The sequence below is a fragment of the Photinus pyralis genome, unplaced genomic scaffold (assembly GCF_008802855.1).
Source record: "Photinus pyralis isolate 1611_PpyrPB1 unplaced genomic scaffold, Ppyr1.3 Ppyr1.4_LG5, whole genome shotgun sequence".
Taxonomy (NCBI): Eukaryota; Metazoa; Arthropoda; class Insecta; order Coleoptera; family Lampyridae; genus Photinus; species Photinus pyralis.
Window position 1 is genome coordinate 32656684 of NW_022170596.1, and position 18932 is coordinate 32675615.

At 36.3% G+C, this 18932-nt stretch overlaps 2 protein-coding genes across 2 annotated transcripts; both read left to right on the forward strand.

The window, feature by feature from the left end:
• Positions 1-8614: 8614 nt before the first annotated feature.
• On the forward strand, positions 8615-12693 carry LOC116170687 (cuticle protein 19-like). Its single transcript, XM_031487191.1, has 3 exons — positions 8615-8740; positions 12108-12317; positions 12364-12693. Exons 1-3 carry the CDS (start codon positions 8615-8617, stop codon positions 12601-12603), a joined length of 576 nt encoding a protein of 191 aa, XP_031343051.1. The 3' UTR covers positions 12604-12693.
• A 5340-nt stretch (positions 12694-18033) lies between these two features.
• On the forward strand, positions 18034-18547 carry LOC116170688 (cuticle protein 7-like). Its single transcript, XM_031487192.1, has 3 exons — positions 18034-18056; positions 18110-18220; positions 18275-18547. The coding sequence occupies exons 1-3, from the start codon at positions 18048-18050 to the stop codon at positions 18545-18547; spliced, it is 393 nt and encodes a 130-aa protein (XP_031343052.1). The 5' UTR covers positions 18034-18047.
• Positions 18548-18932: the final 385 nt, after the last annotated feature.

Here is an 18932-nt window from a genome sequence, read left to right on the forward strand (position 1 = left end):
TGCGGAGCGTACTTTAAGCATTTAAAATTTATAAAGCGAAAGTATGCGGTTTCAGAATGAGGGTTTTACCATCAGATCCCCTAAACGTTATTATGAAATTTTCAAGTTGATACTTAATCGCAGCTGAAACTTCGGTAATGGCTCTCAATATATTATTTATAACTAAGGGGATCGTACCTTTAAAACATAAAACAAAGACACGTTTAAATAGCATTAATTGTTCATCATTGTTCGTGCTATGCGACCTACGAATAGGACGTGAGTAATAGCACTAAAAGACATGCATTAAGTTGTTCCTCCAATCTCAAGGTACTAGACGTAATACATTATTAAAATTTAATATATCAGTGCGTTCGAAATAATCGAGTCAGCTCAATATCTTTTTTATTTGGAGAGATACGACCAGTTTGTTAAAAATATAATTTTATACGTATTACATTGACATTATGATCTATCCGATCGCATACTGAAACTTCTGGTATCACTTCCAGTTTAACCGGAAATTCATGCAACTTTTGCTTGTTAAATGCAATACTTTTTAAGATATTTGAAGAGTAATATAGTTGATATACAAAAAATGAAGAAATTTGTGATTGAATATTTAGAAAACTAGAAATTTAGCATGCCGTCTTGTTCAATGTTGCGTTTTGAAGATTTTATTTTGCGCGATACGTGTAACACAACAGATACCGCGCATCCTGACAGCACACGGGATGCTAGGTTTCATGTCTTTTAAATATTATATCGCACGAATTTTTTCGTATCTCGAGATAATGAGGCTCTTTCAACGAACTTCTCCATTTTTGTGTATATCAGCAATATACGCATATTTATACTGACATACAGCAATTTGATTGGCCCTTTTATCTAGAACCATTATGTTTGTGTGTTAAATCTGTACGACTGTACGCAACCCTTCATTAATCAAATGAAACAAAATGATGGATATGCACCAGTTCTTCGTATAAAATTCAATATTCTAACATGAATTGTCTTCTGCTATTGTTTTATGCGTTCAAATCAACGGAATACAGACTTTTTAATATCTTTACTCAAGGTTTTTGTGAAGTCATTTTACTTTTCTTGCGTCAACATTGTCTTTCGTTGTCATTCCTTAACAATGCTTTATGGACTACAATTTTCTCTGTAGGCTCAGTGATATTTAACATTTATTTAAGGGAACTCGTTGTAGTGGGGCATTTATTTTTATTTTTAACCGAAACCTGTTCAGAAATGAGTACTTCATCGACTTCTTGTAGTTTACACAACCATGTATTCGTCGTTTCTCTAGATTCAAGCAATCCGAAGATGGGAGCGAGGCACTCAGGGTCAGATGACAAATACCATGCACATCGTCTGATTGAAACAAGTTAAATTTACATAAAGCTTTAATTACCTTAAAGTTAATAATCCTCAATATCTGGTCATTTGCGATTCACTTCAGATGCCGCACAAAAAAAAACAAACTTCAATTAAAGATGCTCTTGAAACTTCACGCTTCCATTTTCGCTTCTTCCTTGATTTACACAAACAAGGCTTACGTGCTATGGAAAGGCGCAAAGCATCACGCTATTTTATCAAACTTTTTAGGAATTTGTTAATACATAAATGCATGAGACCAATTCACTAGAACCGAAAGCATTTTGCCTCATTAGTAGGTACAGTACTAATAACAAATTGAAACAAATTACGGAGTTTCGCGGTGTATAAAAATTCAATAAGAAATTCCAACCTATACATCTCCTAAGAACGTACCTACAGCATAAATTTTGTTTGTATGAAGAAGTAACTTCCATAAATCTATATTTTATACTTTATTACAATATTCAAATTTTTTGAAGTACCGCGAACAAATATAACCGTATAACGATGTATCATGAATAGAAATTCCTCGGTGCGAGGAAATATCTGCGAAACTGAAAAATAAAGTTGGTATATACACGTTTGCACAATACCGTGGATGATGTTTATGTATATTCCGTCTTGCGTGAATAACAAATAGGTTAATACATATATACTTCACTTGCTAAAGCGCTATTGACAGAAATATGTAATGATTTTAACCGCAGACATTTTATTTGTGATGTACTACAATACAAAGTAACGAGGTGGCTATATCGGTCGAGATTAATTACACCTGTCGCACCAATGTTTAATCCGCTTTCGTAACGGAAGTGGTGGAAGTGTTGAGTTACACGGACACAATCAGTTACGTAAGCCGGACTGTATCAATTTTCATGTTCTATACTGCTGTTAGATTTTGTAGCCTGGCGAGCTTATTATCTTTCGATCTGGGTGTACTGGGTAACACGCAAGCATATAAATCAGGTGCACTAAAATGTTAGCCAACAATGGGGGAGGGTACCACCAAACTGTCAAATTTTGAATCTCGTTTGCGCAACCCTTAATATAGTTTACCTATAATGAGCTTCCATCTAAGAGATAGAAGGGGTTGAATGTAAATGAACATATTATAATTATGAGTTATAACTATACAACTTTCCAGAGCTTCCTACACATTTCAAAAATGTTTTTTTGTAGTACATTTTAGTTCAGTTTTCTCTCTTTGTTAAGTGTATTAAACTGTATGCTAATTGGTTTAAAACATCATTATTATTAAGCTGTAACAGGTGGTCGTTGTGCCGTTTTCACGAATTTGGTTTTTAATTAGTTTTCCTTTTCAACATAGAAAAATTTACACATATACCGCTACTCAGCGAACGTGAACAATAGTATGCCTGTAAATAAAAAGCGATAAAAACGCGTGCATTTTCGTGAATTTTCAAGAACTTGGGGCAAAATTAAAATAACGATCTCGAGTACTACTATCGCGAAATTGCAGCTGCTTTGCTTGGAGTCACGATTTATACGAACTTTTTTTCACCAAACCGTGCCAACATGCCGTCACGAAACCTGGAGGGCAAGAATCCCAAGAACCCCCTACTCGGCCTGGGTTACACGTAGCCACAATTTCGTAACCAACAAATAAGGTTAGATCGGCTTTCAAAAATTATCAGACGAGACGAAACTCAATTAGTTGTGTGGGAGGAATAATTTTGATAGCGAGTCTTTCGCGAGATTTACGCCTGTAGGTAAAAAGGTGTGGGTTTTGCAGAAAAAAAATACCCTTATGTAATTACTTCCTAGTGCAATCGTCTGTAAAATTCCATAAACTTTCCACAAAACCCCCAGGCGTACCCATCTTCTGTAAATTTTTCCGGAAGTTTGTATTGGTTCAAATCGGCTGTCAGTTTATTTGACTACTATAACAAGGCATGTGATTGTTATTGCGAACTTGCATGCCAATTTCTGCTAACGATTTCCTTTCCAAAAACTTGGGCAATAAATTACAGGCTTTGATTTAACTCTAATTTATTTATTTTTTTGTTTATGACCGGGCTTTGCCAAATACGTCTAAAGTACTATGCAATCATTTTATGCATTTCGCAAGATTATGTTTAAACAGTAACTAAATTCCTTTGCACAGTCGTGGCCACAAAATCTAAATTGTATACAATTAGGTGATAATTAACGCAATTCCACAATGTGTGCGTAATTTTCATCTGGTCGAACCGATTCTGTCTATTTATCGCGTTACCATTAACTAATTGGACTTAAATTAGTAGTTATACAACACATGATCGCCGAACTACTTTAAATAAGAACATGACACTGGCAAAATAAGTAGAGTATCTAGTGAATGTAAAGGCGAAGCCAAAAGAAAGCCGAGCTATGAGAAGTGAGTGGTCCCTAAATAATAAATTGTCAATTGTACAAACTACGTATAAAAATGAATAACACACGAAAAGGGGAGGAAGTGAAAACGTATGATCCCTTTAATACTTTAGTTTTCTTGCGAATAGTCAATGTTGGGGATGAACGCGCGCATGTGCCCATACATGTCGTTTTTCATATCTATTGCAGTTCCGTTTTTGTGGATTCAATAACGCGGACTGCAAATGAAATATAGATTGTTTTTTCAGGGGGATATTCATCCTTTTTACCCTCAATTCGGGAGAATGGAATTTTGTAGGCTACCAATTCTAGAAAGGATTTTAAAAGTTATTTCGTTTCTCCTGCGTTCTTCTGATAAGTGGCTTTTTATACAGTAAATAGAAAAGTTTTCTTTTTTTTTATACACACCGTTAGGGAAATCGCCCGGTATTAATTGCAATGTTAACGTGAGGGACCCCTCAAATTTAGTTAAACGCTTTTTGGAATATACATCCGTTAACCGAATTATGAATGCAAGCAATTTAGTGGCCGATTCAATTTTGTTTCCACGAGACCGCGAGATATAATTTGGCTTTCATTGCGTAACCCCTTGTTTAGTTATTCTTTATATTGTAGACCAGTTTTTAAAATGGCGCGTGGTTAAATTCGGGCATTTTACAACGTTTTTAATGAATTTCAAAGTGATGAATTGCCGACGCTTACTGCCCCGAGGCAATTTGATTAATTCTGATTTGATCCAATTATGAGATTCGTTTACGGTTACTGTAACAAACGAAAAGCGAGAGGGGTGGTATTGAACAATTTAGATTCGTTAAAATATTTGCTTATCCTTTGACATTTCTTTTCCATTGTAGGTTTCTGCTGATTGCCCGATTTTCGCCGTAATTGCTCTAGTATCTCTTTCTATAACTTTAGTCATAGGGAAAAATCTGCTTGCTCCGTCTATTTCAAAGATTGCAACCCTTATAGAAATCTGAGATGGAAATATAGTGCAATGCAACAAGCTTTCTCCAGGCGCGGTCCTGAATTGTATTGATTTCCACCATGTTTGAGGGACACTTACATTAAATGTCCAGAAAGTTTAAATTGCTGCCGAAAAGCGCTATGTCTACATTATTAAAATAGATACAGCCTTAAAAAATTCCGAAGATACCTCCAATGGAAGCATGAGAGCTCTCTTGCAAGGAACCCACTCCAAGGAAATTCAAGTTTAGAAAATAACTGCTGTGTATAGCCTGAGTCAAATGGTTGCGTTCATTCAAAGTGTACTTATAATGAATTAATTATACAGAGTGGCCCAACGAGAAGTATACAGAGGGCTTTTAGGGTATTAAACGTATAAATTTCGAAAAATCCTCGAACACGTCAATTTTGTATTCGAGGGGGACAACTTTTGGAATACAAATCACGAACCCAAGTCTTCACTCCTCTACGTAGGGAGCTTAACCCCTAAAATTTTAAATGGACTCCTATGGCAAATGGCACATTATTTGAAAGCCAATTTAATCGTGATTACTAATCTGCTTTGCTTTTTAAATTCTGTTGATTCGTTTCGGAGATAATTCGCATTTGAAATGGTTTTTTTTCTAAAAAAACCAAAACAAATGCGATCTAAGTCACCTTGTATTAAAAAAAGGTTTAAATTGTGCAAAAAATAATAAATAACTTTAAACAGACAACATTTATTTCAATAAATGCTCGAATTGCCTTCCGCCTGCTTCCATGCAATAATAAAGATTTGCTTCAAAACGCTGCCGTAGATGTTGCAAGATTTCAGGGGTAATCGCTCGAAATTGTTGAGTTATACCATAGTGTTACATGTTACATTCTTACACTATGGTTATACGTGCTCCCAACCCTTGTAATGTTCCGTGCGGAGTAGCATAAACTTTATTTTTTAAATATCCCCACAAGAAGTAATCTAAAGGACTTAAATCAGGGGAAAAAAACACTTCAAATGCGAATATCCCCGAAACGAATCAATAGAATTTAAAAAGCAAAGCAGATTAGTAATCACGATTAAATTGGCTTTCAAATAATGTGCCATTTGCCATAGGATTCCATTTAAAATTTTAGGGGTTAAGCTCCCTACGTAGAGGGGTGAAGACTTGGGTTCGTGATTTGTATTCTAAAAGTTGTCCCCCTCGAATACAAAATTGACGTGTTCGAGGATTTTTCGAAATTTCTAAATTTAATACCCTAAAAGCCCTCTGTATACTTCTCGTTGGGCCACTCTGTATATATAATTGGCTATACAACCCATTTGGGATTGCAATCATCGGAAAACTTCTTGAGTGTGGTGAGTTACTTCCCGTGTAACTTGTTGCTTGTCTTGGTTTCTTCTGTTATCTTCCTCCAAGTTTTCCGGTTCTATATCTTCTCCTTCTACTTTGTAATTCTCAAGCTTGCTATGTCCTTAATCACTTGATCCTCCGACCTACACACTTTGGTCTTCCCTTCGTGTTGGGTCTCTACGCGATAACATTTTTCACCTCTTTGTGGTTCCTCATTTTTCTTAAATACAATACCAGCGCATTTTTTACCTTTACAGTTTTTGCTTTCTTCTCCACTAAAAATCTTCAAAATATTCCTTCTGCAACTTTCTCCCGCCCAAAAATTCATCTTAGTATTCTCCTTTCAAAAATTCCGCTGCTGTAACCCTCGGTGGTGGGCCTGCTTATGCTCATTGTAGTTTCAGGCAATCATATTTTTTGCGGAATTTCCATTTTATTCATGCCTTCTCGCTTTAGGCTGTCAACGGCTTGTTTGAAATCAACGTAGAGTATCTGCCCTTCCTAAATTCTTGTTGGTAATCTCCTTGGATCGCCTTTCTTCAGTAATAGCACTAATGTCCCCCTTTTTCATTCGCTAGCCATGCAATATGGAATATTAAATGATATTGTATTTGTTTTAAATAATTAAATGGTTTCCGATATGTTTGATTATTTCGTTTACGATATTGTCCCTTCATCCTGCCTTGTTTAACTTGAAAGTGGCAATCACTCCTCACTTGATCGCATTTGTCCCGGCCCTTCGATCTGTTTGTCCCCTTTGCCCTCTACGTTTGTAGACTTTTGAAGTGTTTTTTCGCCCCATATTTTTACCGTATTTCCATTCTGGTTTGTCTTTTTTAAATATATCTATTGCTATTAATGTAACCAATGTGGGTTTGGGGTTTGGACTTGAAGTGAATGTGGGTCGTTTAAATCCTCATTTCAATTTATTTAATTAATCTCATGAGATTCCTTACGGATAAACACAAAACGATTTTGCATATCTACACTGCAAACAAGGTGTTTATTTATTGTTTTCGTTGTAAAAAGGATTAGTTCCTAATTATTAAGGGTAGGAAAATTTTTATCTCATTTTGTTTTGTTAATTCATTCGTGACAGATTCAAAGAACGTTTAAACAAATTCAATGATCGTCAAAGAGAAGCTAGCATGTAGTAATCAAGGGTCAGGCCAAGGTCGAGGTTAAAGTTTAATAAAAATTGTGTGTGTATTCGATCCCTTTAACGATTCAGATAGATGTCTCATGCATAACTAGGATCAATTTTGTTGATTTGAGCCCAAAGTTCAATTCAAGTGTCTTCAAAAGTTGGTAAGTGATCCTTTTGGAGTCTAAAGGGTTTGATCATGACCATTGTTTGTTTGGAATCTGAAATTTCAAGTCAGAATTGGATTTTTTATTGTGCCGGGATACGAATGTGTGCTGGGAGAGATTGAATTATAGAACTAGGTTAGGTTTTTGGTGTTTTATGTATTGTTTACTGCACTTCACAGCACTATAAATGCTCCTTTTTCAGTTTCCATTGTTTTCCTTATCCATTTCTCCTTTTTCCTTTTGATTAGTTTTCTACACTTTTTCCTGGCTTCTTGATACTCTTTATGGTTCTCGTCCTTTATTGTTTTTAGCCATGCAAGTCCTTCTTGTTCATGATCATTGTTTCGCATGCAGTGTCAAACCACTGATTCTTTTTCTCTCCTACTTTTCTTCCTATCACCTTGTTTGCAGTATCTTCAATGCTTCTTTTTTATGTCATTTTTATAACAAGGAAATGTGTATACTACGTTTCTAGTAGGAAGTACTTCAAAGTCACTAAAACGGTACTAAGCATCCAGCTGTTTTGCAAAGCGAAACCGTTTGCCAGTTCCGAGCACTCCTAAAACTACTCGAGCGGTTTATCGCGAGCGCTCGGGAAAAGTTCTCGTAAGCGGAAAAACGCTCAAAGGCGGAAAATGTACTCAGGGGCGGAAAACGCTCGGGAGCGGACAAGGCACTCGCGAGCGGAAAAGGCGCTCAGGGGCGGAAAAACCGCCCCCGAGCGCTTCCTCCGCACTAGAATGCTCACACTCAGTCAGACAAAGAGACAAACAGATCCCCAGACTGACAAACTGATAGACTGACAGATGGACAGAAAGACTGACAGACAAGTGAATATTGTTTTAGTGTACAAGTTCTACATACGTGAATAAATGTCAAAATCTGAGTAGATGAATTTGGACATCTTTTAAATAATTTCCTCGCCTAATGATTCGGAAAATAAAAGCGCTACGAAAAGATTTTTCCGCTTGGAGCGCTTTTTCAAGCGAAATACTCGCGAGCAGTACCCAGGTCTGGTTACCAACTTCGAATTTTCGGTAACGAACTGTATTGAGATATATAAAAACCCCCACCGATTTACATTTTGAAGTGAATTCAAGCGCCCAAAATATGGAGATTGAGAATGCTTCAGTGCAACATTAAGAGTGGTGTTTGAGGCCTAAGCCACTTCCAGTTCGGTAAAAAGCCAGATCGAGATGATGCTAACTGGTCCCCAAAAATACAAGAAGATTTGTGGGTAAATGAACAAATAAAAACCTCTATAAGGTGGCTCCATGAAGTTGAAGAAAACCCTACCGCGGGTGGAGCTCATTGGGTCAGTACTGGCGGCCAAGCTGTTAACGGATACCAATCAAACCCTCAATCTTAAGACACTCAGTCCCTTCCTGGATGCAATGCGGGTACTAAGAGCAAGGGGCAAGATTAATGTATACAGTCTGTATGTAATGTAAGTATGTAATACTTCTACTCCATTTTTTCCAGGATTTCTTGTATCTTGCTTTCCGTGTCCTCTGACGCTTCCTCGTTTCTCTCCTGTATCCCTTGGATTACGATATTACTTCTTCTGATCTCTCTTTCCAACGCATCGATTCTTCCTCAGATCCTTTATGGCCTCTGGGTTACTATCTAGTTTGGCCTCCATTGGCGTTAATATCGTATTTAATTGGGCAAGCATTCGCTTGACTTCCTCCAATTTTCCTCCGTTTATACTGTCTCCCCTGCATTTCCCAATTTACGCTTACTAATCTATAGGGGCAGCTCCGTTTCAGTCCCTCAGAGACGATATCGTCTTACCCGCTGCCAAATAGTGTACCCTCCAATACAAATTATTATAAAAAATAGTTTGGGGAGTCTTGACCTGATGCAATCGACCTTTATCTACAGATTTGTTTAGCATGGTTACCCCCCCCCCCCCCCCACTAACAAAAAAAAGCTCAGATGAGCATACGTTAGAAGCTCTAACTTTGGCTACAAGGGTCCTGGGTTCGAATCCCAGGTAAGGCATGGCTGTTTGTGATTGTATAGTGGATTGAGTGGGAAGACGAAGAATAGCAAATTGCTAACACTCCGCCCACTATAAAATAAAGGCAATAAAAAAAAATGTGTGTAAATGTGTAAGCGACATTTTGAATGTGTTTGCATGATTGCAAATGGTCGTATGGACAATTGCCTCGAACTGATAAAGAAAGGTGCTGTCTTTATTACACTTTCAAGTTGAATCAAAAAGGCGGAAGCAGCAAAACATCGAGAACTATTCCTGCATACTGAAGTAGTTCGGGAACAAACACATCCTATTATACAATTCCGTAAACGCTTTTACTGTTGCAGACGGCAATGGTAATCATTTAGCTTGACGACGATTTGTTTTCGTTGTTATTTTAATTGTAAACGCGCAAGAAAGCCCCGCAAAGTTTCGCAAACCCTCCAGATTTAAGAGAGAAGAATAAACTAAGAACTTCCGAAAAGAAAAAAGATCTGCAGCCTGCGGAAATTTCAGCCCTCTTATATTTCTCTCCGTTATAGAAACACGATTATCATGTTAAGAGAGTATTAACTTTTTGCTCTAAATCCATCCGCTTTGAAAGTTATTAAGTTAATTGTAGCATCTTCTTAATTACAAATTTTATTAGCATTGACAGTAATCGCTTAATCGAAATTTCGAGACGGCCGATCTCGTACAAATTAAGTTATTCTAATTTTGTTTGCTCGTACACCGTTTTTAGATATTCGTAACAGTTTGCCGCCGTTACTTAATCGTCATGTTTTTCGATATCAATTATGTTTCAAAATCTCCCCTAATTACGATAAAAATGTTAGCAGTAACTTGTGTGCAAGCCACTTTTTAGCGGTTAAGTCTGTTTTTTCACTTTTCCCGAACCACTACAGTCAACCCAAGATTAGCCAAACGCATTGACTAAACCTCGGAAAATTTTCCTTTTCCAAACTATCTCTCCATCCAAAAAAATGCAGATAAATTCGCATTTGCTCATTCGCCGTTCCAACTTTGGAATCTAAAATTACTTGCTCCCAAAGAAATACCGGACGGAATTTCCTGGACTTGAATTCTTGCGCGTGTTTCGTGGGAGAGGTGGCTATTACTTCTGCGACAAATTCTACTAGGGCCATGTCCGCCCTCCTCCTATGAAAAAAATGATGATGGCTAATTTAAAATATTGTTCACGTTTTGTACATAACACAAGCGCATCGAAATTGGAACTGCCCTGAAATACGCTACAAATTACTTATATAGTAAAGGACAATGGTTCTAGGTTGTTCTTAGAACGATTCGGAATGTTCTAAAACACGTCGCCGATGACTGCGCTATCCGAATTTCTGGAATATTGAAATTCTTTCCAATCTTTATACTTATACAATTGCTGTTAGAATAAACAAATGATACCTACAACTGTGGGTGGGTAATTTATAGCAACGTTACCAGATGATTATTAAAAAAAGTACACAAACACACCTTATTAGTTACATAACACACTAAAAAACAAACTGCAAGAAATCTAAGTTGCCGGTTTCAATTTAAATAGCACACATCCAATTATGTAGGAGTAGATTTAAACTAATTTCTCACATATTCAAATGAGTCTGGAGGGCTGAAGAAGAAGCGTCGTGCAACAAGTAGCATAATCACAACAATCCGATTTGTTGAGTAGACGGACGTGCATCAATTCAAAGTCATTAAAATGATAAAATTCCGATCTAATTTACAACTTTTCCAAATAGTTTTTCTATTTTATGGCGATTTGTGCAAGTCGAGTTCGTTAATTTGTGCTCCAGTTAAATTTACATTTATTGCATAAGTTATACATGCAGCTCGTGGTTTCATTTCGTAAATATATATAAATTTATTGCTCGCCGAGGATTTTTCACGTAATAAATCAGACACGAAAATTTTTTTTTCTAATTTGTATCATTTAAAATCGCTAATCGCGGTAATTGGTTATAATTAAGGTTTCAAAATTCGGCCTACATTTCTGTTTCCTATGCGGGCGGACCGTCGATAAAAAATTAGTCAAAAGTAGATCGTCAATCGACCTCAGTCTGAACTTAATTTCCGTTTGCCCACCGTTTACGCAATGGAGACTGTATAAATTGGTCGTCGGTTATGGACCCCTTTCTTGCAAGGTGGTAAAAACGTTAAATGCCTTTGACCTGTATTTACACAAAACGTTCATAAGCCTATTTGTCAAAGGTCCACAACAAACTTGTTTGATAGACAACAACGAAAAAGTTTGCTAATTAGTGCGGCGATTGTTAAAAGTACAACGCCCTAATTTGAATTTTAAATTTCCTTTGCAACCTTAATAATAATAGCAAAACTCACTCGGCTTGCGATATGGTGAGATTATGTAAACTTATAGAAATTAATTTATATAGGTATGTATAGATTTCACGCAACAATAATTTACGCAATTTTCTAATTGACAAAATTGAATAAATTGTTTATGTTTTGATAGTACAACAAGGTTCCAGATACATAAGTAATTATTATTAGATAATATTCGAATGGCTGTGTAATTACAAAAAAAGTATGTAATTACGTCAGTACAGCGCATACCTAAAATGACTGATACAGATTTCTCTAAATGTGTAAAAGGCGTTGTGCTCTTAAGGAAAGTAAGCGACTCACTTTTAGTATAAATAAAACGGAATTTGTAACAAATTTCAGTTCAATTCCTTGCACACAATCAAAATAATGTTCTTCGTATGTATCTAGAGGGGTGTCAATCGAGGGTTAATTTAGTTTTTTTGCAGAGGATAGCAGTGATCAGTTGCGTAGTGGCGGTGGTGTACGGACAACATGGATATGGGGGACATGGGGGTGCACAGTCCTACGCCTCCCTTGTGTTAGGTGGTGGTGGACACTACGCAGCGGCACCAATAGCCCTTCACTCGGCCCCACTCGCCCTTCATTCTGCACCCCTTACCGCAAGTTATGGACATGCAGACCACCAAGACTACTATGTAAGCGTCCTTCACAATCCCAAGCAATTACCCAATCTCTTTCCAGGCTCACCCTAAGTACGAATTTAACTATGGAGTGAAGGACGGTCACACCGGTGACATCAAGAGTCAACATGAAGCACGTGACGGCGATTCCGTCCATGGAGAGTACTCCCTTCACGAAGCCGACGGTACAATTCGTACAGTAAAATACACAGCTGACGGCAAGAATGGATTCAATGCCCAAGTTATCCGATCCGGACACGCTTCTCATCCCCAAGCTTACGGAAAATTGGGCCACTACTAAGCGTCACCGATCTCATCTCGCCAATTTCATTCTTCATTATCGTTTTATTGTTACCTGTTGTATATACATGTGTGCGTATCTTTCTTTTTGTAAAATATACAGCACGATCTTCCAATAAAAATATTAATCACTTTTGCCCTTTATGTTAATCCAGAATTCCTAATCAAAATACTTTCTGGCTTGAGGTAGACTCGCATGGTGTGATATAAAAAACCGCCCCGTGGTCTTTAATGCCTTTTCAGCATTGACGTAATTGTGCAATTCAGCGTCTACATAAAGCAAAGTTCGAGAAGGAAGTAAAACGTACAGACATATTTAAGAAGAAAATGAAACAGAGATCTCCTTTGCATTGTCTAACAAAATACAGAATGTAGTTTCACTTGATCTTCAGCACGTATAACACCAACCTTTAATAATTTATGGTTTTTAAAAGAAGAACACATAATTTAGGCTGTTGTAGCGAGTCTCCCAGACATCGGGGCGCCATGAACTTGATAAAAGGCCACCGGAGATAAGGAATAAAAGCGGATACCACGCATTCTTTCCTTAAAATATCGCGAGAACGCTTCGAAACTTTCCATTTGCTCTAATATTTTTGCAAATTGTTTAATGGCACCTCCAACATCAACGCTGAAATGATAATAATAATAAGTGCGGTTTATTAGACTTCTAAAATAAACATAAAGCAAGATACAACGGTAAAAAAACTACATTGTTACTAGAAAGCCTAAAAGGGCGAAGTTTAGATGTTCAGTATACGAGTAGTGATTTCGCGTTTGTATGTGATAAATTTACCTGTCATAATTTGTCTACAAATCTGATATAAATTCATTAATAATTAATATTAAATAAATAAATAACGTAATTAAATTTACGATACACTATAGCTAATTTAAATTTATGTTACTATAATTAGAATGAAAAATGATAAACATCCACCAAGATCATATACCAATACGTTAAGATGATGTTGTGTAGTGAACTAATCGACCCAAATTTATTCAGTAAAAGATCAAAGACACATTTTTACGAAACAGAGCGCCAATTTTGGTAATGGGCTTACACCTGTAATACAGTTTTCGACAAAATGTACTCGTTATCACTAATAAAATATCAAAAAAGACACCTTGAATTAATACAATTCTGACAGGAAACAATAAAGTCTCCATTGAAAAACCTATATAGTTCTGGTCGGGACATATTCAACTTTGTTGAAGCTAAAGACCAAAATTTAAAAGAAAGCCGGTTCCCGGTCGATAGAAGACGTATTAATCTTCGATATATTTGAAAGGTGGGCATATAAACTTTATTTTATTCAATTTTTTTATGATAACGTAAATTTAGTTACATGATTTATTTATTTACAATTAATTACAACAAATTTATTAGGCTTGAAATTAATCTATAACAATTAATTAGTATTCATTATTTTTCATTCACAATTTATAACATAACACAAGTGCATCGACGTTGAAACTGACTTGAAACACTATTCAATTTGCTTATATAGCAAACAACAATCTTCTCTCTATCTATTTGTTACAATATCACGTACGAGTATTAGAATTATTGTCGCAAATTGTTTCTGTAATTATACAGGGATAAGTCTATTGAGAAGTTTCCATTTTCTATCGATATGTAGGCTGAACCTTGTTAAAGGTAAGACTACACACTTCGGTTCAATAAAAAATGATTTCTTGGCTTGACTATATCACTTTTTGTAGTTATTGGATTGCCGCAAATTTAAATTTTTTGATTATAGAGGCGAAAATCATTTATAACACGTCCTCTTTAATACGATCTTGAAAGTAGCGCACTTTGCTTTATCAAAAGTTCTTATTTTGGTATAACTATTGATTGGAAATTGATACTTTCCAATTTGAACAGATCGGGCTCTCAGTCGATCTGAGATAAAAATAAATCTTCGATAGATTTTGGGAACAAGACGGTTTTATTATAAGTAAAAAGGTTTTCGCTCTGAGGCGACTAATTTCCGCGCATTTTCCATGCTTTAGTCAGACCTAAATGCCATAGGTATGTGCGCTATGCATTTCTTTATTAATAGCATCTATGGTTAAAAAACGTTCAAGAAATAAACAAAAAAATTGGTTTTGTGCAGTTGCGCATGCGTACACTTATTTTTACAATATTCGACTTCGAATGCGCACGCTCGGTGTTTACAATACGCGATGTGTTTGCCGTTACTATAAGCCTCTGTAATTAAAATTAAAAAAAAGATATTTCTGTAAATAAGAGTTACCGCAAGACTTTTCTTGGTTCAGGTGCCAGAGCTACCGAATTAAAAAAGAACGAACTAAATATATTAGAATAGTAAAGGACATAACTTAGTTGGATAGTGTTAATGATGTCACCTTTGAGACAGTCATTGGATTTTCACAAATTTAAACCTTTTCGATTCTACAGGGCCAAATTTAGTTATAAAATACAAGCGATTTTTTCAGTATATACTAACAATATAATTCCATCATCGCCACACATTTTGGAAGTTGAAAAATTCTTTTTTAAGTGATTTGGAACGTAAGGCTATAGACTTTAGTTCCTTAAAAATCCATTTATTGACTGTAACCTATTGAATTTAATTTCTGGTGGCTAAAACCCAGTTTTATATCGATCCGAGTCCTCAAATGGATTTGAGGGTAAATTAAGGAATCGGCTTTTTTGCTATTATTTTTATGGATCGCCCCATGCCTTACTTTTACTCGGTCAACTTTTTTAAGATTCTACTTATTAACGAGTTCCTAGCGAGTTCATTATTTGAACTTTCTGTCCGTCCGTCTGTCTGAATTTTCCAATTCTGTTTTCAGTATTTTGTTTATCATCACCCAAGGAAGAACTGATTAAATGTTCAGTGACCCAGGAGCTCGTTTGCTGCATCTGTTACAAGTTTATTTTATTAAACATTATTTTCTTGTTATACCTTTTGAAATCTGAAATGCCATTAAATTTTGAATAGTAGGATTAATCTAAATTAAGAGATCATATGTGCTCTAAGGTCTTTATTATACAAATAAACTTGTAACAAAATATAGCCAACGAGCTCCTGGGTCACTGAACATTTAATCAGTACTTTCTTGGGTGATGATAAAACAAAATAATGAAAACAGAATTGGAAAATTCCAAACCGTTCAGGACTTATCTTACCCACAGACGGAAGGACGGACGGACAGAAAGTCATGAACTCGCTAGGAGCCAAATGAATGTAAATTTACACTCATTAACAATTATAGACTCTCGCAGTTTCAGCTTAAGGCGTAAGTTCTATTGAACTTGAACTCAGATGCAAATCTGGTACTACAAATCAACACAAAGTAAGGGTTGAATCTTTGAGTTAGAACACTTAATTGAGGAAGGTGCTGCTATAGCAAACCGTCTCTGGCAAGAATTTTCGAAATTTAGTACATAAAACATTCAACCAGTACTCTGTACTTTGTAACGCCATTAGTTGTAATATTTACTTATCTAAAATACCTACTTGTATTCTACAATTGTTTTAAAATACATATTTATAGATTATGTAAATGTGCCCTTATAGGAAAAGATAACGACGAGCCATATTAACCATAAAAGAATGCTGGACTCACCAAATTCCGCAATTTTAACAAAATCGGGACCCTCACCTGAAACAAAAAGGATTGGCATTATCTTCCAGAAAAATATAACAAACAAATACATATAATGTAACACCAAAAGTATATAAACCACAGAGAAATTGGCAGCACACGCAACTTTTGTTGTATCAGGAAAGGCTCCACCATTAACATTGTGCCCTCGTTCGTACAAAGTAGTTACAAAACAGCCCTCATTACTCGTACACCCGTTCAGAGATGGGTCAATGGCAAATCTAATACCAAAGTTAAAACTCGGTCTTGAATAAATTACTTAATAAACGCAGGAAGTACGGCCCCTAAGGTAGGAAAAACGATTTTGCATATTTCTCGAGAGAATTAATTACCATATCTTACTTTTATAAAGTTTTAGGTGGACTCTTGATGTACACGTGTTCTGGAAAGACAGCAATAGGTAGGTAGTGGAGATACATATCTAAAAGGAAAATAATCTTCTGATTACCGGCGGCAAATTGAAAGTAATTAGTAAAGCGAGCGACGTTATGTAAGAAGATTGAAACGTCGGTATAAAAACGAAGACTTTTGATTTACTTAATGCAAATGCTCGGTGGAATTATCTAATTAATTGAGTCGCGATTTATGGGCATTTCAAAAATAATGTTGGGAATTAAGATAATTACGAAGCTTAATTTCTGTTAGTAGTTCTATGTCTGGTGAGACTAAAACACTTTCTCATCTTGCAGATTGCCTAAAACCGCAGTAATCCCACACGGATACTGTTCCAAATTCTTTTTTCTTAGAGGGTAAAGCGGATACTGAAAGTGCCCCCGAAAAATTATAATCATTTCGTATAAGAGATCTTGTTAGTACCTTGTTTAACTGGACAAGTACTTGTGGGTGATTTAAAGACCTTTTGCCATTGCACATAGCAATTAAGGTAACCGCAAAAAATGTGAAGAATCTACAAGGATCTTTTGATGGAACCTCAGTGAGTGAAAACATCCTTGCGAATACCTGTAGAATATTTATAGAATCTGCAAGTCCAAAAACATCTCAAATCGCAACATCTGACGAATCTCCGGAAAACCTTTGTTGAGAATTCCTAAAATATGGCAAATAATGAAGAATTTCTGGAAATCCTGCCAATGGTGATACCTGCAGGATATTTCTAGAATCTCTAAACAAAGTCCAGAAATTTTCCAAAGAATATATATATTCAAAGTTTCTAAACAACAAAAAATGTATCCGAGATAGTTCCTAGTGCCTTACAGAATCCTTTAAGGATTGATAAACATCTTATTTGAGCATCTAACGATTCCCTGGCGAACCTTTGTTGAGAATCTCTGAAATAAAACAGAAAATCTGTGGAGAAATGTATGATGAGGATTTCTGAAGAAAGTCGCCAAAGGTTTGATATTTTTTTGAAATACCTAACACTAAAAGACATTGCAATTTATTATTTAATAATATATTTGAGATAAATGTTGTTATTATTAACTTATCCTCCAAATTTTTATACACCATCAGCACGGGCGTAATTCAAACGAAGGTGATTCAATTATGGATATCAATTTATGCGTGTATTGATCTCTTTTTTTGGGTTTTACCTTACTTTGCACTGATTTTCGACGCCCATAAGATTCAATTTCCTTATTTACCTGCAGCGCCTTTCTCTGTGTCATATGAGAAGATTGCACGGTTCTCTTATTACAATTTGCATAATGTCATTTTACAGATTATGAATTAATGGATTACCTTTGTCATATGAGCGTGTAATGAAAGTAATTGTTTCAGTATAAATATGTGTGCATGTGATTGCAATGGTCAGTTCGCTCAAGTTCTCCAATCTTCCTAGTCATGTTCTTTGTAAGCATCTGTTTAGAGACCTTCATAAGTTGATGTACAAGTATTCCTTTCAGAAACTCGCATTGGTCAGCTGCTTTGCGGTCGCCTTTGGTCAGCATCATGCAGGGCACGCTTCGTCTTACTTGGGTAACCATGGTCACGTAGGGCATCCGACCGACTATTACGTAAGTGGCGAAATTTTCGACTTGTACCTACTGACTGACAAGCAACGAATTTAGGCACATCCCAGGTACGAGTTCAACTACAACGTGGCCGATGGACGCACCGGAGATCGCAAAAGTCAACACGAGATACGTGATGGGGACTCCGTGCGTGGACAGTACTCGTTGCACGAAGCCGACGGTTCCATTCGGACAGTGCAGTACACAGCAGACGGTCACAATGGATTCAACGCCCATGTTACCCGAGCGGGCCATGGCTCGCACTCGGATCTGCAAGGTCGCCTTGCGTTTACCCCGTTTGGCCACCACAACGGCCATCGCCATTATTAATTAATTTCGTAATTCACATTCCTTTTTGCACATATATAAATAGCATTACGTAGAATGCAGAAAATTGTATATAGGTAGTTAAGAAATATAAATGTAGGTATATGAAATTGTTTTATTAATCCCAATACCCGATCATCATTTTTAGGAAAACACTGGTACCTTTTGTAGGAGCTCTACTGAGCTATCTTAAACTAACATTTCTATATTGAAATCCCCCATACATTACAGGTTTCAGGTCTTGTTTTGGAGGGGCCCCCCAAAGTCTCTGTTTCGTCTTAATTCTTTTTTCTGAAACCATAACACAGCCCTAAGATAGCGCACCCTTAAATATGAGTGCCAAGAAATCCGATATTGATGAAATTTGGAATCTAGGAAACCTTGAATA